The sequence below is a fragment of the Diabrotica undecimpunctata genome, chromosome 2, assembly GCF_040954645.1.
Source record: "Diabrotica undecimpunctata isolate CICGRU chromosome 2, icDiaUnde3, whole genome shotgun sequence".
Classification (NCBI taxonomy): Eukaryota; Metazoa; Arthropoda; class Insecta; order Coleoptera; family Chrysomelidae; genus Diabrotica; species Diabrotica undecimpunctata.
In genome coordinates, this window is record NC_092804.1 from 86,799,468 (window position 1) to 86,824,211 (window position 24,744).

The window sequence follows — 24,744 nt, forward strand, 5'->3', positions numbered from 1 at the left end:
GATGATACCTTCTTTTTCTTCCTGCTTCCATTCTGTTTTATCGTCGGTTGCCAACAATTCTTCTGTACCTTCTATTTCCTGTTTTTCTCTGGTCTCCATCTTATTTTCCTGCTTTCTTTTCGAACTCTTCTTCTTTTTCTTCCTTCTCTTTTTCTTTTCTGTTAGATCTTGTTCTTGTACTTTCGGTTTATCCTCTACAGTCATATCGATTTCTTTGCGTTTTTCCTGTGCATTGATCCTTCCAGAATTTGTTTTCCTATCTGTTTGCTTTTCTTCTCCTGTGTTGTCTGGTTCTGCTCTGATTTCCAGTTTATTTTCCGAAAAATTTATGGTGATATCTTTTTTCCTCAATTCATCAATTCCCGCTATCATATCATAATTTAAATCTTCAATCACCACACATTTCATAATATGGAATTTGTTTCCCACTCTTATCTGTACTCCCAAGCCTTCGTTTACTGTCGTCAAATTTTTATTGTTTGCACCCACTAAATCAACCCTAGGAATCTTATACACAAATCTGTCCAAATTTAATTCTTTTACTAGTTTTTTATTGATTAGCGATATCTCCGATCCAGAATCAATCACAATTTTAATCGCTTTATGTTTTATAAATGCATCTAAAAATATTAGATTAGAATTAGAAATTTGTCTGTCGTTTCCTATTGCTACATGATTCATCTCCCTTCTATTTTGTTGTTGGAAGCTCTGGTTATTTCTATCGTCCCTTTGCTCGTTAGTATTCCTATTCGGAGGATTTTGTGCATCTCTATTCCTGTTGTGATTTTCATATGTTCTCTGTTGTGTGTCATTCCTGTTATCGTAATTTTGTTGTCTATTGTAATTATTGTAATTTCTCGGCCTATATTCGTTTGTTGATCTGGGATGTCGGTTTCTCTGGTCATAATTTGATGAATACCTTCTTTCCGCTCCATTATATTGGTCATGTTGTCTTCTATTTCTCATTTCTTTTCTTTTCGCTTCTTTTAATTGAAGGAATTGGCACAAACTATCAATATCTTGATAGTTTCTCAAAATCACGTGATCTTCCAACGTTTCCTCAAAATGTCTGCTGATCATTTCTACCAGCTGTTCGGTAGAATATTTGTATTCTAGATATTTTGAATTGTTATATATCTGCAAAGCATATCTTTCTTCAGATATTCCCATTTTTTCGTGATATTTTCCATTCTGTAGCTCTTGGTTGATTTCTCTCTGTTTATTTTTCCCCCAGAAATAGTTGAGAAATTTATTTTCAAAATCTGTCCAATTTTCAAACTCATCTTCCTTGCTTTCATACCATAACGCTGCTCCTTCTTTCAAATGGTTTCTAATTGTTTCTTTGCAATCGTCAAAATATCTAATATGTTGTAATTTGGTTTTCAAATTTTTAACAAACGGTACTGGGTGTGTTTTCCGAATATCCCCGCCAAACTGTATTTTTATGTCACCCGGACTTTGGCTGAGTACTTCTCTCCTGTCTCCCATATCTCGTTGTTTTCTGATATCCTCAATTTGTTTTTCTATTTCTTTCTTGTCTTCTTGTAAAGCCATTTCAAATTTTGTTTCTAACTGTTCTAATTCCTTTTTCTGTACAGTCTTAATATCTTTCATTTTAGTTTCTATTTCTTCTCTCTGTATCTCTAGTTCCTTTCTCTGGCAATTTTGTATCTCCTTCATTGTATTTTGGATATCTTTAATCTCTGTCTCTTGTTTTGCATTCTTTAGGGTTATTTCTTCTATCTGTTGTATCAGTTCTTTCTTTATCCCCTCAACACATCCTTTAATTTCCTGTTCATAGTTTTCCAAACGCTGCTCTATATTCCTGTTATTTAGTTCTATTGCTTGTCTTGTTTCCCGTTGGTTTTCTTCCATTGTTTGTTTTGTTTCTTGTTGATTTCTATCCATTTTATCCATTTTCTTTGATGTTTCATTTTGGTTTTTCTCTATTGTTTGTGACTGGAGTTGCATTAGTTGTAATATTTTATCTATTCCTGATAGTTCTTTTCTCTCCTCAACTATTGTCACATTTCCTTCATTATCCGATACTTCTTCCAAAATTGTTTCATCTTCTCTGTTATCCTCCTTCCTTTCCTGCATTTTACTTTGTCTCCTTGTGACAGACATGTTGTTACTTTTTGTTATTGTTTTTGTCCCCGCCAAATGTGAAATTTTACAACACTCTATATGTTTCAGAACACGACAATATTTCTCCCCAAATGTATTAAATTTTCACGACAAATATCATATATGCATTCAGTAAAATTCAAATAATTCAAAATAAATATCAAATGTACGATTGGTAAAGAAAATAAAATCAAATAATTCAATAGCAGTAAATATCCACTAACTACGATCAATCAATAAATCAAATTTATATTCCCTGGAAAAATTGTCAAAATACTTTCAAATTCAAATTCCCTCAATGTTAAATGTTTTTATCTCTGGATCACCTGTACTTATTCCAGATCTCTTTCCCTTCCTTCAAATGTAAAGCTGCGATATTTTCAAGCCCCACGTTTTGGAAGCCAGTTATTGTGATATTTAAAGTCTTGGTGCGCCAAGCAATAATTAGCTAATTAATTTTTTTAATTAATTAAAATTATTTAAATGATATGATTATGACTCACAATTTTTAATTCTTTTATCTCAGGGTTAAATTCGTGCTTCAATATCTATGCTATTACATGTGAAAGGTAAGGTCCAGAAAATACCGGAATAATAAAAAACACATATGATCTAACACTATATATTGAAATAAAAATAATGAAATAATTCACACTCAAAAGTTTTCAATAAACAAATCTCATATAAGGATTCTCTAAATTTTGTTCTCCGTACGTGAACAATCAAAATTTATGGTACAAACAATATTAATTGAAATCTCAAAATTCCGAACTATTCTAACTCACCTAATCAAAAAATTTATATCCTTTCTAAATTAAGTGTAAAAATTGTGTTATCAATAAAAGAAAAAAACTGCAGAAAACAAAATATCTCTCTCTGATGATGAGTGGTCCAAATCCTTGTTCCTTGTAGACTATATTATCTCCTCTCAACCGGTCCCTATGTAATCAGCAATCTTACACAGATTGTTGCAAGTATATCGTCCTTAATGATCTCCTTCAAAAGCACAAATCATTCAAATTATAATAGCCTTTCTCCTCTCGATAAACTGAATCTCTCGTTGGCCCGAGTGAAAAATGACTCTTGGAATATCTTCTCTTTACGATAAACTGAATCTCTCGTTGGCCTGCACAGTGACTCTTGGAATATAAGTAGAGAAATATGACTTACAATATTTTGCTGCTTCAGCTTCTGTCAGATACACTAACTCCACAAAAACTCACTAACATTCAACACTACTGCTTGCTACATTTCAGGAACCGCCAAAGAACAATCACTGTTCCTCTTACAGATTTGGAAAACCAACTGATCCTATCCTTTCTCTCTCCTCAATCTCGCTAAACTTTTTCCTACATACTTATCCAACCTTTTTCAATCTCCGCCAATCAAAACTCGTCACAATTCCCCCATTTTTTCATTTCGATAACAAACAAATTTTTACCTATAATTATAAAATTTCCTAAAACTTATTTACAAATAATATTTTCTATAATTCTTAAAACTAACAAAAAACACTTTCTAAAATCTCTTCTATTTGTCACTAATCACTGCATTAATGTATTTTGGAAAACCCCGTTCAATTGTCTTTTTGTTTTCACTTAAAATTATGCGGGTCACTCAAGTATAACAAAGAAATAATTTATGCAAAGCTTACTTTTTGTTTGGTACAGGTAATTCAAGAAATTAATAACTCTCCTTCTTCGAAATGTTTGTTGGATATTATCCTACTTATCTGAATTATTTTAATGTTATTGAATTTTGAAATATTTTTAAACAAACCAATATTTTTCTCGATTTTACATATCATAACAAATCCCCGCCATTTGATCTGCCGAAAACTCTTTGTTAAATTTTAAAAATGACAAAAGTTTTCTAGGATCAAATTATTTCACTATGTTATTAAAATCTACTTATGATACTGACAAATGTCGTGAATGTTAAAATACCCCGTATATTGCCTGTCTTTATACGGGATTGGATATATTTTCGTTTTAAATTTTTCCAAGTATTTTCCCTTAAAAGAAAGTTCATAATTTTTAACCACTTGATTTACTTTATTAACAAAATCTCCATGGTTTCCTAAAATCTTCTCTATTTCCTTCTCCATGTTTTTTCCACAATTTATTTTTCTTTCATCCACCTTTTGTTCACATGTGTTCACTGTCCATAATACTTCTTCACAAAATTCTGGATTCTCGTCCATCAGTGCCATTTTTTCTTCTGTTTTCTTTTTATCCTCCAATTCCCTTTGGTATTCCGAGCACCATGTTTCTATTCCTTTCACTTCTCTGATGATACCTTCTTTTTCTTCCTGCTTCCATTCTGTTTTATCGTCGGTTGCCAACAATTCTTCTGTACCTTCTATTTCCTGTTTTTCTCTGGTCTCCATCTTATTTTCCTGCTTTCTTTTCGAACTCTTCTTCTTTTTCTTCCTTCTCTTTTTCTTTTCTGTTAGATCTTGTTCTTGTACTTTCGGTTTATCCTCTACAGTCATATCGATTTCTTTGCGTTTTTCCTGTGCATTGATCCTTCCAGAATTTGTTTTCCTATCTGTTTGCTTTTCTTCTCCTGTGTTGTCTGGTTCTGCTCTGATTTCCAGTTTATTTTCCGAAAAATTTATGGTGATATCTTTTTTCCTCAATTCATCAATTCCCGCTATCATATCATAATTTAAATCTTCAATCACCACACATTTCATAATATGGAATTTGTTTCCCACTCTTATCTGTACTCCCAAGCCTTCGTTTACTGTCGTCAAATTTTTATTGTTTGCACCCACTAAATCAACCCTAGGAATCTTATACACAAATCTGTCCAAATTTAATTCTTTTACTAGTTTTTTATTGATTAGCGATATCTCCGATCCAGAATCAATCACAATTTTAATCGCTTTATGTTTTATAAATGCATCTAAAAATATTAGATTAGAATTAGAAATTTGTCTGTCGTTTCCTATTGCTACATGATTCATCTCCCTTCTATTTTGTTGTTGGAAGCTCTGGTTATTTCTATCGTCCCTTTGTTCGTTAGTATTCCTATTCGGAGGATTTTGTGCATCTCTATTCCTGTTGTGATTTTCATATGTTCTCTGTTGTGTGTCATTCCTGTTATCGTAATTTTGTTGTCTATTGTAATTATTGTAATTTCTCGGCCTATATTCGTTTGTTGATCTGGGATGTCGGTTTCTCTGGTCATAATTTGATGAATACCTTCTTTCCGCTCCATTATATTGGTCATGTTGTCTTCTATTTCTCATTTCTTTTCTTTTCGCTTCTTTTAATTGAAGGAATTGGCACAAACTATCAATATCTTGATAGTTTCTCAAAATCACGTGATCTTCCAACGTTTCCTCAAAATGTCTGCTGATCATTTCTACCAGCTGTTCGGTAGAATATTTGTATTCTAGATATTTTGAATTGTTATATATCTGCAAAGCATATCTTTCTTCAGATATTCCCATTTTTTCGTGATATTTTCCATTCTGTAGCTCTTGGTTGATTTCTCTCTGTTTATTTTTCCCCCAGAAATAGTTGAGAAATTTATTTTCAAAATCTGTCCAATTTTCAAACTCATCTTCCTTGCTTTCATACCATAACGCTGCTCCTTCTTTCAAATGGTTTCTAATTGTTTCTTTGCAATCGTCAAAATATCTAATATGTTGTAATTTGGTTTTCAAATTTTTAACAAACGGTACTGGGTGTGTTTTCCGAATATCCCCGCCAAACTGTATTTTTATGTCACCCGGACTTTGGCTGAGTACTTCTCTCCTGTCTCCCATATCTCGTTGTTTTCTGATATCCTCAATTTGTTTTTCTATTTCTTTCTTGTCTTCTTGTAAAGCCATTTCAAATTTTGTTTCTAACTGTTCTAATTCCTTTTTCTGTACAGTCTTAATATCTTTCATTTTAGTTTCTATTTCTTCTCTCTGTATCTCTAGTTCCTTTCTCTGGCAATTTTGTATCTCCTTCATTGTATTTTGGATATCTTTAATCTCTGTCTCTTGTTTTGCATTCTTTAGGGTTATTTCTTCTATCTGTTGTATCAGTTCTTTCTTTATCCCCTCAACACATCCTTTAATTTCCTGTTCATAGTTTTCCAAACGCTGCTCTATATTCCTGTTATTTAGTTCTATTGCTTGTCTTGTTTCCCGTTGGTTTTCTTCCATTGTTTGTTTTGTTTCTTGTTGATTTCTATCCATTTTATCCATTTTCTTTGATGTTTCATTTTGGTTTTTCTCTATTGTTTGTGACTGGAGTTGCATTAGTTGTAATATTTTATCTATTCCTGATAGTTCTTTTCTCTCCTCAACTATTGTCACATTTCCTTCATTATCCGATACTTCTTCCAAAATTGTTTCATCTTCTCTGTTATCCTCCTTCCTTTCCTGCATTTTACTTTGTCTCCTTGTGACAGACATGTTGTTACTTTTTGTTATTGTTTTTGTCCCCGCCAAATGTGAAATTTTACAACACTCTATATGTTTCAGAACACGACAATATTTCTCCCCAAATGTATTAAATTTTCACGACAAATATCATATATGCATTCAGTAAAATTCAAATAATTCAAAATAAATATCAAATGTACGATTGGTAAAGAAAATAAAATCAAATAATTCAATAGCAGTAAATATCCACTAACTACGATCAATCAATAAATCAAATTTATATTCCCTGGAAAAATTGTCAAAATACTTTCAAATTCAAATTCCCTCAATGTTAAATGTTTTTATCTCTTGATCACCTGTACTTATTCCAGATCTCTTTCCCTTCCTTCAAATGTAAAGCTGCGATATTTTCAAGCCCCACGTTTTGGAAGCCAGTTATTGTGATATTTAAAGTCTTGGTGCGCCAAGCAATAATTAGCTAATTAATTTTTTTAATTAATTAAAATTATTTAAATGATATGATTATGACTCTATCACAATTTTTAATTCTTTTATCTCAGGGTTAAATTCGTGCTTCAATATCTATGCTATTACATGTGAAAGGTAAGGTCCAGAAAATACCGGAATAATAAAAAACACATATGATCTAACACTATATATTGAAATAAAAATAATGAAATAATTCACACTCAAAAGTTTTCAATAAACAAATCTCATATAAGGATTCTCTAAATTTTGTTCTCCGTACGTGAACAATCAAAATTTATGGTACAAACAATATTAATTGAAATCTCAAAATTCCGAACTATTCTAACTCACCTAATCAAAAAATTTATATCCTTTCTAAATTAAGTGTAAAAATTGTGTTATCAATAAAAGAAAAAAACTGCAGAAAACAAAATATCTCTCTCTGATGATGAGTGGTCCAAATCCTTGTTCCTTGTAGACTATATTATCTCCTCTCAACCGGTCCCTATGTAATCAGCAATCTTACACAGATTGTTGCAAGTATATCGTCCTTAATGATCTCCTTCAAAAGCACAAATCATTCAAATTATGATAGCCTTTCTCCTCTCGATAAACTGAATCTCTCGTTGGCCCGAGTGAAAAATGACTCTTGGAATATCTTCTCTTTACGATAAACTGAATCTCTCGTTGGCCTGCACAGTGACTCTTGGAATATAAGTAGAGAAATATGACTTACAATATTTTGCTGCTTCAGCTTCTGTCAGATACACTAACTCCACAAAAACTCACTAACATTCAACACTACTGCTTGCTACATTTCAGGAACCGCCAGAGAACAATCACTGTTCCTCTTACAGATTTGGAAAACCAACTGATCCTATCCTTTCTCTCTCCTCAATCTCGCTAAACTTTTTCCTACATACTTATCCAACCTTTTTCAATCTCCGCCAATCAAAACTCGTCACAATTCCCCCATTTTTTCATTTCGATAACAAACAAATTTTTACCTATAATTATAAAATTTCCTAAAACTTATTTACAAATAATATTTTCTATAATTCTTAAAACTAACAAAAACCACTTTCTAAAATCTCTTCTATTTGTCACTAATCACTGCATTAATGTATTTTGGAAAACCCCGTTCAATTGTCTTTTTGTTTTCACTTAAAATTATGCGGGTCACTCAAGTATAACAAAGAAATAATTTATGCAAAGCTTACTTTTTGTTTGGTACAGGTAATTCAAGAAATTAATAACTCTCCTTCTTCGAAATGTTTGTTGGATATTATCCTACTTATCTGAATTATTTTAATGTTATTGAATTTTGAAATATTTTTAAACAAACCAATATTTTTCTCGATTTTACATATCATAACAATATATATATATATATATATATATATATATATATATATATATATATATATAAATATATATATATATATATATATATATATATAAATATATATATATATATATATATATATATATATATATATATATATTGTAATGTTTTTATTAATTTATAATTTATTCTATTTTATTAATTAATTCTTTACTAATTTATTATATTGTTCTTATTTTAATTTATTAAAACACACGGTAATTTATATCAGTTTATTAAACCACTAATAATACATAATTTTATTTATACGAACGATACAATTTACACGCGGCGCAAATCTTCAAAATTAACTGTTTCCCTCAATGAAAAATCCGTTATTATATATGAAAACAGCTATTTCTCGAAACCCATCGAATAGACTGCTATTTCGGCGAAAGGCCTATGATGAGTCATCTCCACGACTCGAAACTTCCAAGCAGGACAAAAACCAGTCTAGGGTCTTCGATGAGAGATCGCCGCACTCTCAAATAACTACAACAGAAAAGAATTAGTCATAATATATTTACAGTTTTGGGTCAGAATTTATCGTAACATTGCCCCCCTCTTAAAAGATGGTTCCTCCTGGAACCTTGTCGGGACTGGAACCGGAACGGTATGCTGGTATCAGCAACTGGACCCTCTTTTACAACTTCCAGTTGTATAAAAATGACAAGGGACGGTTTTCTCTCCGCACCAGTAACTATGCGGATTGCAACAGACTAACACCTGGACTTCGGTGTCTTTAAAGATCTCCTACACCATATTTCGGATAACCCTCCAATCTAATTGGCGGCACTCCAACTTTGGCATGGCTAACTTTTGCACGTCGGACTCTAGTACGTGCTCTCTCAATTGAAGTAAGGCTTCCCATACATCTCGGTAGGTAGGTTGGTCACGGGCAGTGTCTTTTGTTACCAGGTAGAAAAGATAACGTGATGCATATTGGAGTTTCAAGGTTTTACCGGGAGCTGGCACTTGGCATTGAAGTTCTGCAACTCGACCAAACTTCCTTCGAAAGACGGATGCCAACCCTGGTGCGTCTTTGATACTGGCCGGGATGGTAAGGGCCAGCGAGTAGTCATCAGGGAGCGCGAGTAGATCTTGCTTTTCTTCAGTGGTAACACCATGTATTGCTTTACCGGTACCTCCATAGGCACCCATGAATTCCTCAAACGTGAGGTCAGACACATCTTGGACTTGGTTTACTTCCACTTCTTCATCTACGTCGTGGTCACCTTCGAAAGACGCCAGCCGGTTATGGTGTACTATCATCGGCTTTCCCCTCGGAATCTTGCTTATTCGGTAGATGACATCGTTGATCTTCTCCATAATTAAGTATGGGCCTTCCCAAAACTGCTGCAATTTGGGAGAACAACATTTTTGCTTCTTGGGATTATAGAGCCAGACTTTGTCGCTCTTCTTAAAGCAACCCTTTTCGGCTTGTGTATCGTACCGTTTCTTCATTCGGTCGCTCGCGATCTGAAGGTGGGAACGGACCAACTCATGTACATCGTCCATTCTTCTTCGTAATTCGATCACATAATCTTCACCTGCTACATCCTCTCCAGGTCGACACCCAAACTCTAGATCACAAGGTAGTCGCATTTCGCGTCCGAATAGGACTCTGGCTGGTGTCTGGCCTGTCGATTCGTTAACAGCAGATCTGTAGGCCATTGTGAAGAACGGAAGATATTGGTCCCAGTCTCGCTGATGATCGGACACCATCTTTGTCAAATACTTGCCAAATGTCCTATTCATCCGTTCTACCATACCATCAGACTGCGGATGATATGCTGTAGTTCTTGTTTTCTTCATGCCTAGTCTATCACATATTCCTTGGAATAGATCGCTTTCGAAGTTCCTGCCTTGGTCACTATGGATCTCCAAAGGCACTCCAAATCGGCTGATATATTCTTGGATCAACTTATCTGCAACGGTGGCGGCCTTCTGGCCTGGAAGTGCGTAAATCTCGACCCACTTAGTAAAGTAATCCTATTCTTTTAAACGGGCTTCCAACATTATATTGTCTCATAGGAGCTCTCCTTTTTCGGTAAGGCCCGTTACTCGAAGTACAAATAGTACATTTCTTACACCAGTCTTTTACGTCGTCGGAACTGTTCATCCAATAAAACCGTTCCCGAATTCGCTGAAGGGTTTTCTTTACACCAAAACGCCGTCCTGATGGACTGTCGTGTAACTGACGAAGTACTTCGGCTATACTGCTCTTTGGGATCACCAACTGTCTTCTCTTCTCTGAACCGTCATCATTTTCCAGGACTCGTTTGAGCAAGCCATCTTCCATGATAAATGAGTCCCACTGGGCCCAATACGTCTTAACTACTGAGCATAGGTTTGATATTTCTTGCCAAGGTGGTCGACGGTTTTCCTCTTTACATTTTCGAATTTTCTGTATAACTGGATCTCTTTCTTGTTCTTCTCTGATCTTACTAGGCGTCCAGTCGTCGTTGACCATCGTTGTTCTTAGCACTGCTGCTTCCTTGGATTCCGTTTTGTAGCAGTGGGAACACTCTGCTGGGCATGGCCTTCTGGAAAGAGAATCAGCGTTTCTGTGGCTAACTCCGGCCCGGTGCTCAATCTTAAAATCGTATTCTTGGAGTCGTTCGATCCACCTGGCTATCTGGATTCTTAAACTGCATCAACCATTTAAGGGCGGCATGGTCGGTCCGGATTAGAAACTTCCTACCATAAAGGTATTGATAGAAGTGCTCTACTGATTTCACTACTGCTAGAAGTTCTCTTCTCGTGACACAATAATTCCATTCAGGTTTTGAAAGAACTTTACTAAAATATCCGAGGACTCGTTCCTGTCCTTCTTGAATCTGAGACAGCACTCCTCCAATTCCCACATTACTCTACTTCTAGCAGTGGATACCCTAAAATTGGTGATGTTATTAAATGCTTTTTCAAGGTCTCAAAGGCATTTTGGCAGTCTGTATCCCAGCAGTAATCTCTTGCTTCCTCCGTAAGTCGCGTCAATGGATTAGCGATATCTGCAAACTTCTTAATAAACCTTCGGTAGTAAGTACATAGTCCAAGAAAACTTCTCACTTGGTGTTTGTCAGTTGGTTTTGGCCATTCCTTAATGGAATCGATTTTTCCCTTATCCACGGCCACTCCTTCTTTACTGACTATATGACCCAGATAATTGACTTTACCTTGAAATAGCACCACTTCTTGGGGTTTAGCATCAATTGGGCAGCTTTAAGTCGATTAAAAATGTTTTCTAAATTCCTCAAATGATCTTCAAATGTCTCCCCCAAGACGATTATGTCATCTAAATAAACCAGGCATGTTTTCCAAGATAACCCTCTCAACACATTTTCCATAAACCTCTCAAATGTCGCAGGAGCATTACAGAGTCCAAATGGCATAACGTTGAATTGCCACAATCCAGAGCCTGTGGTGAAGGCTGTCTTTTCTTTATCTACTGGGTCCATTTCTACCTGCCAGTATCCAGACTTCAAATCCAAAGTAGAAAACAATTTACTTCCAGCCAATGTGTCCAATCTGTCATCGATCCTAGGCAGAGGATAACTATCTTTCTTGGTAACGTTGTTCAGCAAACGGTAATCCACACAGAACCTCGTCGTTCCGTCTTTCTTCTTAACCAGGACCACCGGAGAGACCCATGGGCTCGTAGAAGGTTCTATCACCCCGTCTTTCTTCATTTTCTGAACAATCGTTTCAGCTTCCTCTCTTTTCGCCTGTGGTAATCGTCGAGCTGTTTGACGAATTGGCTTAGCATTACCAGTATCAATTTTAAGCTTAACAACGGTAGTTCTTCCCGTCTTTCCTCCTTTCGGTACGAAAATATCACGATACTGCCGAAGAAATTCCCTTAATTTCCTTTTCTCAATCTGATTCAGAGACTGTCCTGCAACTGCAACCATTTGGTCGAATTTGTCGTTGGAATTATCAGATGTCGCCTGACGGATTATGGATGTCACAGGTACACAAGTTCCTACTTTTGTCTCTTTCTTTATGGTCACTGGGTAGTCGTTGACATTGATAAGTCTCACAGGAATTTCCTTAGCCGAAGTCACCAATTCCTTTCCAATTATGATTCCACGGCCAACCTCATCGTCGTGGTTCCAAGGCTCCATCATAACAGATCTCCCTTCGTCCACAATTCCCTGTAGCCGCGCTACTATGATCGTTTCGCTTCTCGCAGGCACGACTGTATCTTCTTTAATGGCTGCTTGCACAGTGTTGTCATTATGTGGATGGAGAAATACCTCCTCGTTACCAACTTTTATTACCTTATTCTTAAAATCCAATTGGAATCCATGCGTATTCATTACGTCCATTCCTAATATAACATCCTCTTCGATGTCAGCAACTATAACAGTACGGACGAACTTTTCTGCTCCAATTCCCAATTGTACCTGGATTTCTCCATGAATGTTGGCATTTTCACCTGTAACGGTCCGAAGTCGCAACCTCGTTGGTAACAGTTTCTTACGGCTGTTTATAACTGTCGGGCGTATAATGGTTCTGGTCGCTCCGGTATCCACCAACAACGTATGCCTTCTACCATTTATTTCTCCATCTACATATACACTATTTTCACGACATTTCAAAGAAGCTATTAGTATAAGAGGGTCTTTGGAAGAGTTCCGGGTCGGAGCTGCCCCCCTAAGGCTGACTCGTTCTGGTTTTCCTGATGGTGAGTTTCTTGATTTTATGGTCTTCTTTTTCTTGCATGTAATACTTTTCATCATATTAACGAGCTGGTCAAGTTTGTCTTCATCTCCTTCCTCTTTTACAGTCCTAACTTTACTGTAACCGCCAGAGGCCTGCGTATCAACAAGCGTCTTGTGACGAGCTAATCGTAGTGTTATCTGCATTTCATGATCACGAAGACCATCAATAAACGTTTGAACGGCCAACTTTTCCATCATGTCTTCGGGAGCTGTTGGATAAGCATATCGTACTAATCTGGCAATATCTACCTCATATTCTTGAAGAGCCTCATCTTTCTTTTGTCTTCGATTTTTAAGCTGTGACTGATATACATGCTCCAAATGTTCGTGACCATATCGCATATTTAACCTCTTCTTGAGTTGTTCAAAATCATCCGTCTCCTCTACGGCTATGGTCTGAAGCACATCTAAGGCATCTCCTCGAAGAGCGATAGTCAGGTTTACAGCCTTTTCTTTTTCAGACCATCAATTCGCTCTTGCAGCTGATTCGAACTGTTTCCTGTAGTTGTTCCATGACGATTTTCCGTCGAAAGTTGGGACTTTCACATGGACAGAACCTCCACTTCCTTCAAATTTCGGCCGTATTTCCAACTTACATTTCGTCTCGTCTTCTTTTGTCTCTATTGTAATCGGATTGTTACCTCTCTCTGCTATCCCTGTTTCCTCTATCTTCCTTTCCATCTCTTTCATCTTTTCTTCGAAGACCAACATATCGGCAGCAACTTGATTTTTTAACGAAGACATTCTATCGTCCAGGGCAGACATCTCAGAAGTGACTTTAGAGATTCCCGAAGAGATGTTAGCAGAAACTTTGCTTTCCAGAGAAGAAATCTCGTTAGAAACTTTGTTCTCCAATGATGCGATGTCACCAGAAACTTTGTTCTCTAATGATGTGATGTCGCCGGAAACTTTGTTCTCTAATGATGCGATGTCACCAGAAAATTTCGAAATATCGCCAGAAACTTTATTCTCCAATGATGCGATGTCACCAGAAACTTTCGAAATTGACGAGATAACAGCAACATGCTTGTCTTCAAATATATAAGTTTCCGGATCCAAACCTTCTTCTTTTAAAGCGTTCTTTAGTCGTTAGACTAAATCAGCCTTTTTCCCGGTAGAAGCTAATTCCCTATCTTCAAGATGCCTTCTTAAATCCGTAAATGTGAGCTCATAAATCGTAGCCATTTCCACAATTTCCACTTATCCCACTTCTGACACCACTTGTAGTGTTTTTATTAATTTATAATTTATTCTATTTTATTTATTAATTCTTTACTAATTTATTATATTGTTCTTATTTTAATTTATTAAAACACACGGTATATCAGTTTATTAAACCACTAATAATACATAATTTATTTATACGAACGATACAATTTACACGCGGCGCAAATCTTCAAAATTAACTGTTTCCCTCAATGAAAAATCCGTTATTATATATGAAAACAGCTGTTTCTCGAAACCCATCGAATAGACTGCTATTTCGGCGAAAGGCCTATGATGAGTCATCTCCACGACTCGAAACTTCCAAGCAGGACAAAAACCAGTCTAGGGTCTTCGATGAGAGATCGCCGCACTCTCAAATAACTACAAATTAGTCATAATATATTTACAGTTTTGGGTTAGAATTTATCGTAACAATATATATATATATATATATATATATATATATATATATATATATATATATATATATATATATATATATATATATATATATATATATATATATATATATATATATATATATATATATATATATATATATATAGAATTATATACAAATTTTTGGTACATATTTTCTTATATCTAATAACAAAAAAAGATGTTCAATATCAATATAATTGTTCCCGTTTTCAAATTTCATTTATCCTTATCATTACCTTAACATCAGCATATTATAAGTTTAACCTGATTGTTCCCTTGTAATATGCAATTTATCATCCTTCATTATGCCTGATGTTAATTATTAGCTTAATATTTTACCTACGTTATTTTACCTTACGTTAAATTATTTAGATTATATTAAATATTACCCCTATTATGTGCACATAAGATTTACAATAATATTTACATATTTTACATAATAAATAAAAAATTGCAATGATAAAATCTTATATTAATTCTTGGTACCAAGTAATAGTTCTGTTTTCACTTTTCGTATACACGATTAATGACTGTCACAATAAAGTTTTACCGTTTTATCCATTTATTAATTTATCCCTATTTCTTTTGTTTAACTACTATACAGACTAACATTTTTTTTTGTTATACACATTCTAAATATATATTGTACGAACTTAACAGTATATTTACACATTATACTCATTTAAATATATTTTTATATATTATTCGCATTCAAAAGTACATTTATATAATTACGAGTATATTCATTGACTCTTTTTGCAGCAGGTAATTTCTCCTTTTAAAGATACTTTTTACTATCGCCAATAATTCCTTTTATATTGTAGGATAATTTAATTCCTCTTCTAGTAAAGATATGTTCGAGTTTTCTTCTGTCAAAAAAAATTTTCATACTTGTTAGTTCCTCTTGCAATCGTAAATAAAATTTTAAATATACGGATCATAATAATAAAATAATTAAATTGGTCAGTTATATTGTATTCATTTCAAAATTTATGGACTTGCTTACTACGCACATTCCAACTCTATCAAATATCATTTAGACTATTAACCTGTCATTATGTAATGTTTATATTACGAATACTGTGTTTGCTATCGTATTAAAATATTATAGGTACGGTTTTTTGTTTGGTTTCACATCTTTTTGCAAATTAACTTTTGGTTTGTACATATGGGTCTTTTCCCAAATAAAAAACATCTGCATATTTTGCACTTTTTTTCTATGGGCCTTTTTTTTTCTCTTCAAATATTAATGGTTTTTACCACTGTGCTTAATAGTATTTCGACTCTGTTTTACTCTTTGCTTTGTTTCTTCCACATAAAATATATCTATTTTTTCCTAGTTTTGTATCTTCGGAATAAAACTTCTAATATATATATATATATATATATATATATATATATATATATATATTTCTCGATTATTTACATTTATGATTCCTATAGGTAACACAATTTTAATCGGTTTATCTATTAATCCTGCTGTAAACTACTACGCAACTTCTTGTTTCTCCATTATTGTAGCTGCTTCTTCTGTTTTTCGGTTCGATCTCGAAATTAATTTCGCCAAATATGTAATAATATTAACATATACTTTTCAAAATAATCTGATTCATGATTTTTTCGCCTGTGTGCGTACTTAATTTACTTAACATCTTTTCTTCTCTTGCATATAAATACAATAATTGTAGGGAATCGTTCTTCATTGTGACAAACTTCTTTTTCAATAATTTTTCCATTTACTGCATTAAAAAAAAATCATAATTCCAAATTCTTTTCGCAATTTTAATCCATTATGTATATTGTCGTGCTGGAGCCGCAGGACTCTTAGCGGGTTAAGATTCAAGTACCACCCTAGCTTATCCTCTTAGCAGCTTCCTGCTTGACGTAGGTTTCAACCCTTAAGGTCGAAGCATTTCCAGTTTGCCTACATTCCTGGAAAAAATCTTCAGGCACTAGATTTGTGTCTGCATGCGGTGCGAAATATGCTCCCGCTGTGCCTCTTTTTCTGTGGCATCTCACCTGTGTCCATTGATTATTCTTCCTTCTTCGTTGTGATTGCCATTTTCCTGTTTCTATGAAATCTATTACGATATATCCTCGCATCATACCTTTCATATTCACTTATATTTCTATAATTTTTGTTCTTATATTCTTTTCTACCTTCGAATTTATTTTTATAATATCCATATATTACATTCTTACCTTCTTTCCTTATATCAAAATCGTATTTGTTCCCGTATTTTAACACTCTTCTTTGTGTGCTATCTTCTGTCGCGTCGATCGATAAAAATTTGGAAATTACTTCGTGCGTGGTTGTGAAGTTACATGCTTCCAATATTAATTTAGCTTTTTCTGTGTTGACGTTGCGTTTCATTGTTACAACTACAGTTTCCGTTGTATATCTTTTCGCTAGTTCCAATGGCATTCCTTCCGCTATGTATGCAACTTTTAGCTGTTCTGCTAATTCTTCAACTTCAGATGCATAGACCTCTGCATCTTTATGTCCTTGTCTTTTCTTCGCCAATTTAGCTATTACCGTCTTCGGACTGTCGCTTCTCAGTTCTCTCTTCAGTGCCGCTGCTATTCTTGGGATTGTATCCTCTGTAGTTATAATGTTTCTGGCCTTATCGGTTAATCTTGTCTTTATTAATGATATTGCTGTTTCCTCGTGTAATATCGTTATTTTCTCAAGGAGTTCTAATGCATCTAAAAATGACTGCAGTTTACCTGCGCTTCCATCAAACTCGCTGATTAACACCAGGCTTGCGATATTTAAAAATTCGTTGACTGTAAGAGTCATACTTATTTCTTGCCCTGTATCGCTATGTTCTTCCTTCTTTATAGGTTGTTGTTTCTTTGTCACAGGTAAAGAAACTGGCTTAAAATCCTCTACATTTTGAGTATATTCTTCATCCGAAATGTCCATCATGTTATTATTGTTTTAAACTTTTCTATCTCCAGTGAGTCCTTGTATTTGCAATGATTATGTCGTTTCAATGAAGGTATTTAAATCTTATTGTCTAATTTGTATTTCTCCATGGTATATAAATTGTAGCAAGTCTCTTAGTATTTCGTAAGTCACGTTTGTCAAAATTACTATAGGATGTTGACAGGGATTTGACTTAAAAATTTCCTTAAAATATGGGCTACAAACTGAAAGAACCATTTTATGTGGTTTTATGCATTTTCCTGGCGCTGCAAGCCTTAGATTTACAAAATCTTGATTCTCTCATAATGAATTTATTCCTGAACTCACATGCTCGTGGAAATTGTTCCAACATAATGAAAATTTTTCTGACGCCATGGTCAATTATCTTTAAAAGTTCTTTTAAATTCTTTTCCTTCCTTATAAATATAACGATAATTATAAATATCGTAATTTATTGTGGCTAAATAGTTAAATAAAAAGTCATATCCGATTTCTTTGTTTATATTATTTGAAGAATTTGTCATTTAAGCAAATTCATGTCGTAATTTAATATTTTCCGACCAAGGTCACGGTGTATTTTCACGGGCAAGTATAAACATTTTTAAAAATATACCTTAAGCAAATAAAATTATTTGGCATATTTGTTTCATTAAAAAAAAGACATATATAAACAATAATTTAGAGCTAATTTAAAAATAAATAATTATATTCTGTACTTTTAAAAGCAATAAAAAAAAGTTGGATAATCACCATTTTGAACTTGACCTAGTTAAATTCTTATATTCAACTAATAAGTAATAATTTCTATCTGTTAAACAATATAATATATATAAGGGATAAAATAAATTTACTCACATAATATATTTCTTCACATATGGTTTTTGTTAATTTTCTTAACTGCTGATGCATTTGCCATTACGAAATTGGTACAGTGGGTTCCATATAACATCTAGTATGTAAATTTCCAGGTTATAGTAGTCATGTTTCATTTGTTTCTTCGGATCAGAAGATTCCTTATAAAAAAGGTAGGATCGCTATATAATAATGTATGATCGCCATATGATGTTTTATATTCTTAGGAGATTGCTGTCATCAAGAGTTCCATATAGTAGAACTCTATGGGTAGTTTACCCCCTGGATGTGGATGATTAACTCGAACTCACTGGATACTCATAATTACTATATTAGTTCTCTAAGTACAATAATAGAGAGAGTACCCAGTTGACGCATAACAACACTAGCTTCGACTGTTAACTCTTCATTCTTAATAATAATTCTACTCCCGTGAGTTCCAGCTATTTAACTCAAGTGCGTTTGTTTATATAATATTGTTTTACTTATTTAATTTGTACACATTATTTAATAAGCTTTTGATTACATTGCAAATTTCACTAGGTCAGCGTGCGTCCCCGTTACACCGATATTTTCGATGTCATAAACAAACAATCGCGTTAAGCAATAAGCAATTAATGTTATTAAAAGGATTTTAAATATTTAAACTGAATTGGGTTACTTAGATCTGATGCTTAATTAAACCCCGTTACACAATATGTGTTATTATTAGACGCCGGCCCTTACCTGATATTGCTTTTAGACCCTTAGAGACCTTCAAGGAACGCTTGTCGACTGCTTTTAACATTTAAATCGTGCCAAACTTTGTTTACAGTATGACCTTCGTTTAACCAAGTCCCATCTAAATAATAGATTTTTCTTTTTTCACTACGATATTGACGAACCTTTTTAAATAATTACGACGCCATATAACAATCTCACTTTCTTCTAATAAACTGTTCTGTTGACATTGTTTCATATATTTAAAATTCATTAAATGAAGTGTACGCAATAGTAGGTACTTCCCGTGAGATTTTTGGTAAAGTGGCATCATTATCGATTTCCGCAGACATTTTCTTAACGTTGGAATTTCATTCCTAAAGAAAAATAAATAAATTTTTTGACGAATAAACCTTCGTACTTCATTATCTAACAATATTGGTTTTCTCCCCCTTGTTTCTTTGTGTTCTTTCTAAACACTTTTTTTGTTTTCTTTTAGAATTTTATATATACTGCTCTCAGATAGTTGCGTTAAGATGCTTGCACATTCATCACAACTTTACCTCTGGAGTAAAAATTGTTCTAGAACGTTTGTTATTGGTTTCCATTTTATTGGAGGCCATAGCTTAAAAAATGGAATTCCTGGAAAAAATAATAGTGTTACAAAATTAAAACTACAAATTAACTATAAAATAGTTGTTCTTTATTCAACTAAATGTGTTTATGTCTACCTATTTCGCATAAATAAACTGTGACTTCTATTTGTACTAATATTTTAAAACTAAAAATAAAAGGATATATATTTTTGGTATTGCATAAAATAAATCTAAAGCTAGGAATGTAACTAAATTATGTGAAGATAAGTGACATTAATGAAAATAAAAATGTTCTAAAGATATTCTCCGATTAAAATGCTGCAATACATTTTAACAAAATCAGTAATTGAATATTAATTAGTTAACCAGGTTTAAATCGAGAAAATATTTAATTCGGTATTAGTATTCTAAATCAAATATGGTAAAATGGGGAAAATAGACCCAGATGATGTTAACCGGACGTAAATCAGCTTCATTTCTAGAACCGCCTCCACCCTGTATAGATATATCTCCTAGTAAAATATATATGTATATAGTCAATACGCGTTTTATATTTTGGACATTTACAGTTAATACACATATTATAAATAAACGTATACGTACCGAACAAATAAATTTAAAAAATAAGCACTACTTACCTTCTAAAGTCTACCGTAAAATACAAAACAATGTGATACGCCAACTACGAAACCTAAACTGATAACGAAAAAGAAATTGAACCTTTTGTAGACATGTGTTTTGAAAATTTCCAACAATTCAGTTCCAGTTCCAATAAAAAGTTTATCAATCCCTAGATGAAGAGTCTTTTTGTAATATCTGATACTACACATTTCAACTGTAAAATCCGTCTACAGTAGTGACGAAAAAGATTTATTTTTTACTAACTGAATTGGTCTAAATAATAAAATTATAAAATTCGTCATTGAATGACATTGAAATATTGGACAATTCTATACTTACATAGTAATTTATATACTTGGATATCCTGTGAACAGTATAAAACTGGAGATTTAAAAGAATCAGAATACTCTATAGACGCAACATGTCGATGGGTCATTAATACCACCTACCTTGTACATATAATATTTTCAAATGAAGGAAGGAAATCCATCTTTTGCGAAGTTATACTGTTGTTACTAAAAATCACGGGCTAGTTCTAGTTGACTTCAATGTAAACTCAGCTTACTGGATTGTATCACATTAAATGTGACCTTACGAAGCAGTTCATGTGTTAACTGAAGTCGTTACCACCTATATTTGTCTATGAACAAAAACCAAAGAAAAAAACAGAAACTTTTTAGAAAAAAAAATTGTAATTCGTACCAACTACGTCGGATTTTTGTTATCCTTATACATATGTACAAAAAGCGAATAATTTTAATTCAAAAATAAAAAAATATCGACATTATTTACAAATTTTGTAATAATAAAAAATTGTTATTATTGTATTTAAGTGTTGTCCGGCCACACTTCTTGACTTTCACTTTTCTCGCTTTCAATATCAACAGGGGCATAACAAGGACTTTCTCGTGGACAATCGTCCTCACTTGTTATAGTCCTTTCACTAGTCATTGCCACGGGTAGTTGACTCTTTTTTAATTCCTCACCGAGCTTATCATTAATTTCTTGATTATCGTCGGTACAACCGCAGTATCTACCGTCAAAAATATCTGTATAGACGTGTTCGATGCAAGGGCCATGATTTGGATTTTCATACTTTTCCGTTTTTAACCTAAAACAAAGTAATTATTATTGTAATATTAAATTATACAAAAAAATTGAAATAAGCAAATGAAACAAAAAGACAGAAACGGTAAAAATTTGATATTATTGAAAAACCTATTGTGTAGGCCTATTGTAAATAATTGTTTAAATAAATATAATGATATTTTGAATGCACCTAAAAAAACTGATTACTAAAACTTTCATAAGCGTTTACATGGTATGGTTGTTTATCAAAAATGTAGTCACTAAATTATGAGCAATGATAGCTGAGTTTTAACGACAACACTGTTGCCAGGTTATGCTTATACATAATTGTTCTTCTATATTAATACATATATAATCTATACTTCTATATTTGACATACAGTAAATAGTCATAGAATAACAAACTTGTATCTCATAAAACATGACAACCCTGACCAGCAGAAACAAACAATAGATAATCGAAGTCGCAAGTTAAAGAGAGCTATATCACTGAGGCTAGACCTTCACTGCACTCACGGTAGCAGATCGTTTACATTGTTAAATGAATTTCAAAAATTTATATGTACTTTATTTTAGTAAGTAAAATAATAAGACGTACTAAGACGTTAGTATTTTAATATGACATGTATTTAAACAAAATTAACTTACCTATTATATGAGGCAATATTGACAAAGTAATTCGACATCCACAAAAAAGGTCAAAATATTAACTATTGTCTGAAGAAAACTTGTCAGATGATGAAGAACTATTGCAATCACTATTAGTCACATTGATACTTAAAAGTTCAACAAAAACATCCACTCTAGTGTCTAGATTCCACATTCTACTTTTTTCTTTTCTGTATGTGTAGGTAATGCAAGTTCAGCTCACAATAATAAGGAGGAAGGCGCAGAACAATTATGTTCTTTCTACAAGCCATTTCGCTGAAACTACTTTTCTTGTATTCGGGTATTGTTCCCGATCTGACTTACTTTCATTTTGGGTTTTTATTTTGCCAATTAATACGACTATTACTTTAATTTTAACCAACCATCATTACCCAACGTATTACCGATTGTTTGTGATCCGCGTTCCAACAACTTTTGCAATTCTTTTAACTCTCTATTTGCCTCAATATGATTTGACCCATTATCCGAATAAATTGTGTGTAGTTTACCACGTCTTGCGACAAACCGTCGGAAACACGTTATCCAGGCTTTTGTTATATAAGTCTGATAACACTTCTAAGTGAACTGCCTTTGTTGAGAAACAAATAATAAGACAAATATAACATTTAATTGTTTGTGAGCCACGACCACGCTTTGTTTCTTCTTCTTCTTCGGCATATCACATCATGAGTTCGCCGTTTTCGTCCTCCACAGCACTTTATTTTCCCAGTCACCTTCTCTGAGGTCTCTATCTATCATAGCATTTCCCATGTATGTAAAAATATAATCATATATATGTATGTTTTCCATCTTGTAGCAGGTCTTCCTCTTCGTCTTCTTCCCGGCGGGTCCCGGTCCAATATTCTTTTCGGCCACCTGTGCTCTGGCGTTCTTTGTACATAGGGCTCTATTTTACAACTTTTTTGTAATTGGGTAATTTGGGTCTGCGTAGCGCAAGCGGTAGGATGTTTGCCTCGCAAGCTGGTGGTCCGGAGTTCGAATCCCACCGCCGGCAAGAACATCTAGACATTTTAAAAATGTCTATAGGCCCCAGGTCGACTCAGCCTGAATAAAAATGAGTACCTTGGGTAAAACCAGGGGTAATAATAGACGGTTGAAGCGTAGCACTGGCCATGTTACCTTCCTTGTATACCGTAGGCCCTAGATATAGCAGACTACCCTGCTATACTCCCAAAGCCGCGACAGCGGTATAAAACGGGAGACTATTATTATATTTTGTAATTGAGCATTCTACTTCAATTCTAATCCATATTTCCTCTGTTCTTATTCTATCCGCTCTAGTAATTTGTAGAGATCTTCTCATAAAGTCCAGTTCAACTGTTCTTATTTTATTTCGTATTGAAGTTGTCATTGGCCATACTTCCGCTCCATATAGGGTAATATTCATCATTATGCTCTGAAAGATCTTTTTTTTTTGTTTTCTTTTGAGTAGTGTTGTTCCATATTACTCCATGGACTGTTTCGTTGCTTGTTTTCCACATGCAATTTTCATTTAAATATAATAATAATAATAAATTGCCTTATTTAGTCTGTAAAATTTTACAAACATGAGTTACATGAGGCGAAGTCTCGCTAGGGCTACTCCACTTAATCTCAAGTTTTTAAAGTTTGTAAGGATGCTCTGATCGTTTAACAGTTCGAACCGTGGGAGTGTCAATATTTGCGCATCCACTTCTACAACGTGACGGCGAAGTGGGAATCAGAACGGCTATTTAAGGCGTGTGAATAGCGGAATTAGACAGTCTTGTAGCTAGCGCTCTAGGCTCCCTGACTCGCCGGTGTAGTGAACCTGCGAGCCATCTTGGACAGAGAGATTTCCGTATTGAGGATCATACTCTGTCCTTAACCAAGCGGAACCCATCGGTACTGTGTATTGAACATTACCGTGGATCTGCACAGAGCCAAGCCGGACAGAGAGATTTCCGTATTGAGGATCGTACTCTGTTCTTAGCCAAGCGGAACCCATCGGTATTTGTGTATTGAACATTACCGTGGGTCTGCTATTTCATTTTTTCATTAGTAATAATTAGTTTCTTTTCTTTTATAGACGTTCGCCGGGGAATTCATTCATCGCGGGACCCAGACGGAAACGTAGAATTCATTTTATTTTTGTTTTATAAGTATACAACGTAGAATTCCTTTTTTATTTATTGTATATATACTAAACAGATTTATTTTTATTTCAAACCTGTGTTTTACTGAGTCTGTCGCCCCGAAAGAGCTACCCATCACAAACTGGCGCCCGAGCAAAAATTAATAACATGCCGACAGATAAAGACACAGACTCAGTAACAGGTACGTCGTGGATAAATCGACTTTGCAAAGAGGAATTGCAGAGCGAGGCCGAAAAATGCGGCTTAGATCCCAAGGGAACCGTCGACGAATTGAGAGCACGACTCAGAACCTATTTTAAAAATCGCGAGGAAGCTACAGGAACAATCCCAAAAGAAAAAACTTCCAAGGGAACAGAATCCGACACACTGACCCAGGAAATTTCGGGCATCCGAAGACAATTACAGGAATTAATAACGAAACAAATGGGGCAACCAGAAT

General features: G+C 34.0%; 1 protein-coding gene across 2 annotated transcripts in view; it reads right to left on the reverse strand.

The window, feature by feature from the left end:
• Positions 1-21,107: 21,107 nt before the first annotated feature.
• LOC140434715 (7SK snRNA methylphosphate capping enzyme-like) overlaps positions 21,108-24,744 on the reverse strand; it is a 180,682-nt gene continuing 177,045 nt past the window's right edge. For both annotated transcript variants that reach the window (XM_072523179.1, XM_072523178.1), the window contains one exon: positions 21,108-21,545. In XM_072523179.1, the coding sequence (XP_072379280.1) occupies positions 21,263-21,545 (283 nt within the window). In that variant the 3' untranslated portion in view covers positions 21,108-21,262. The remainder of the gene's footprint in view (positions 21,546-24,744) is intronic.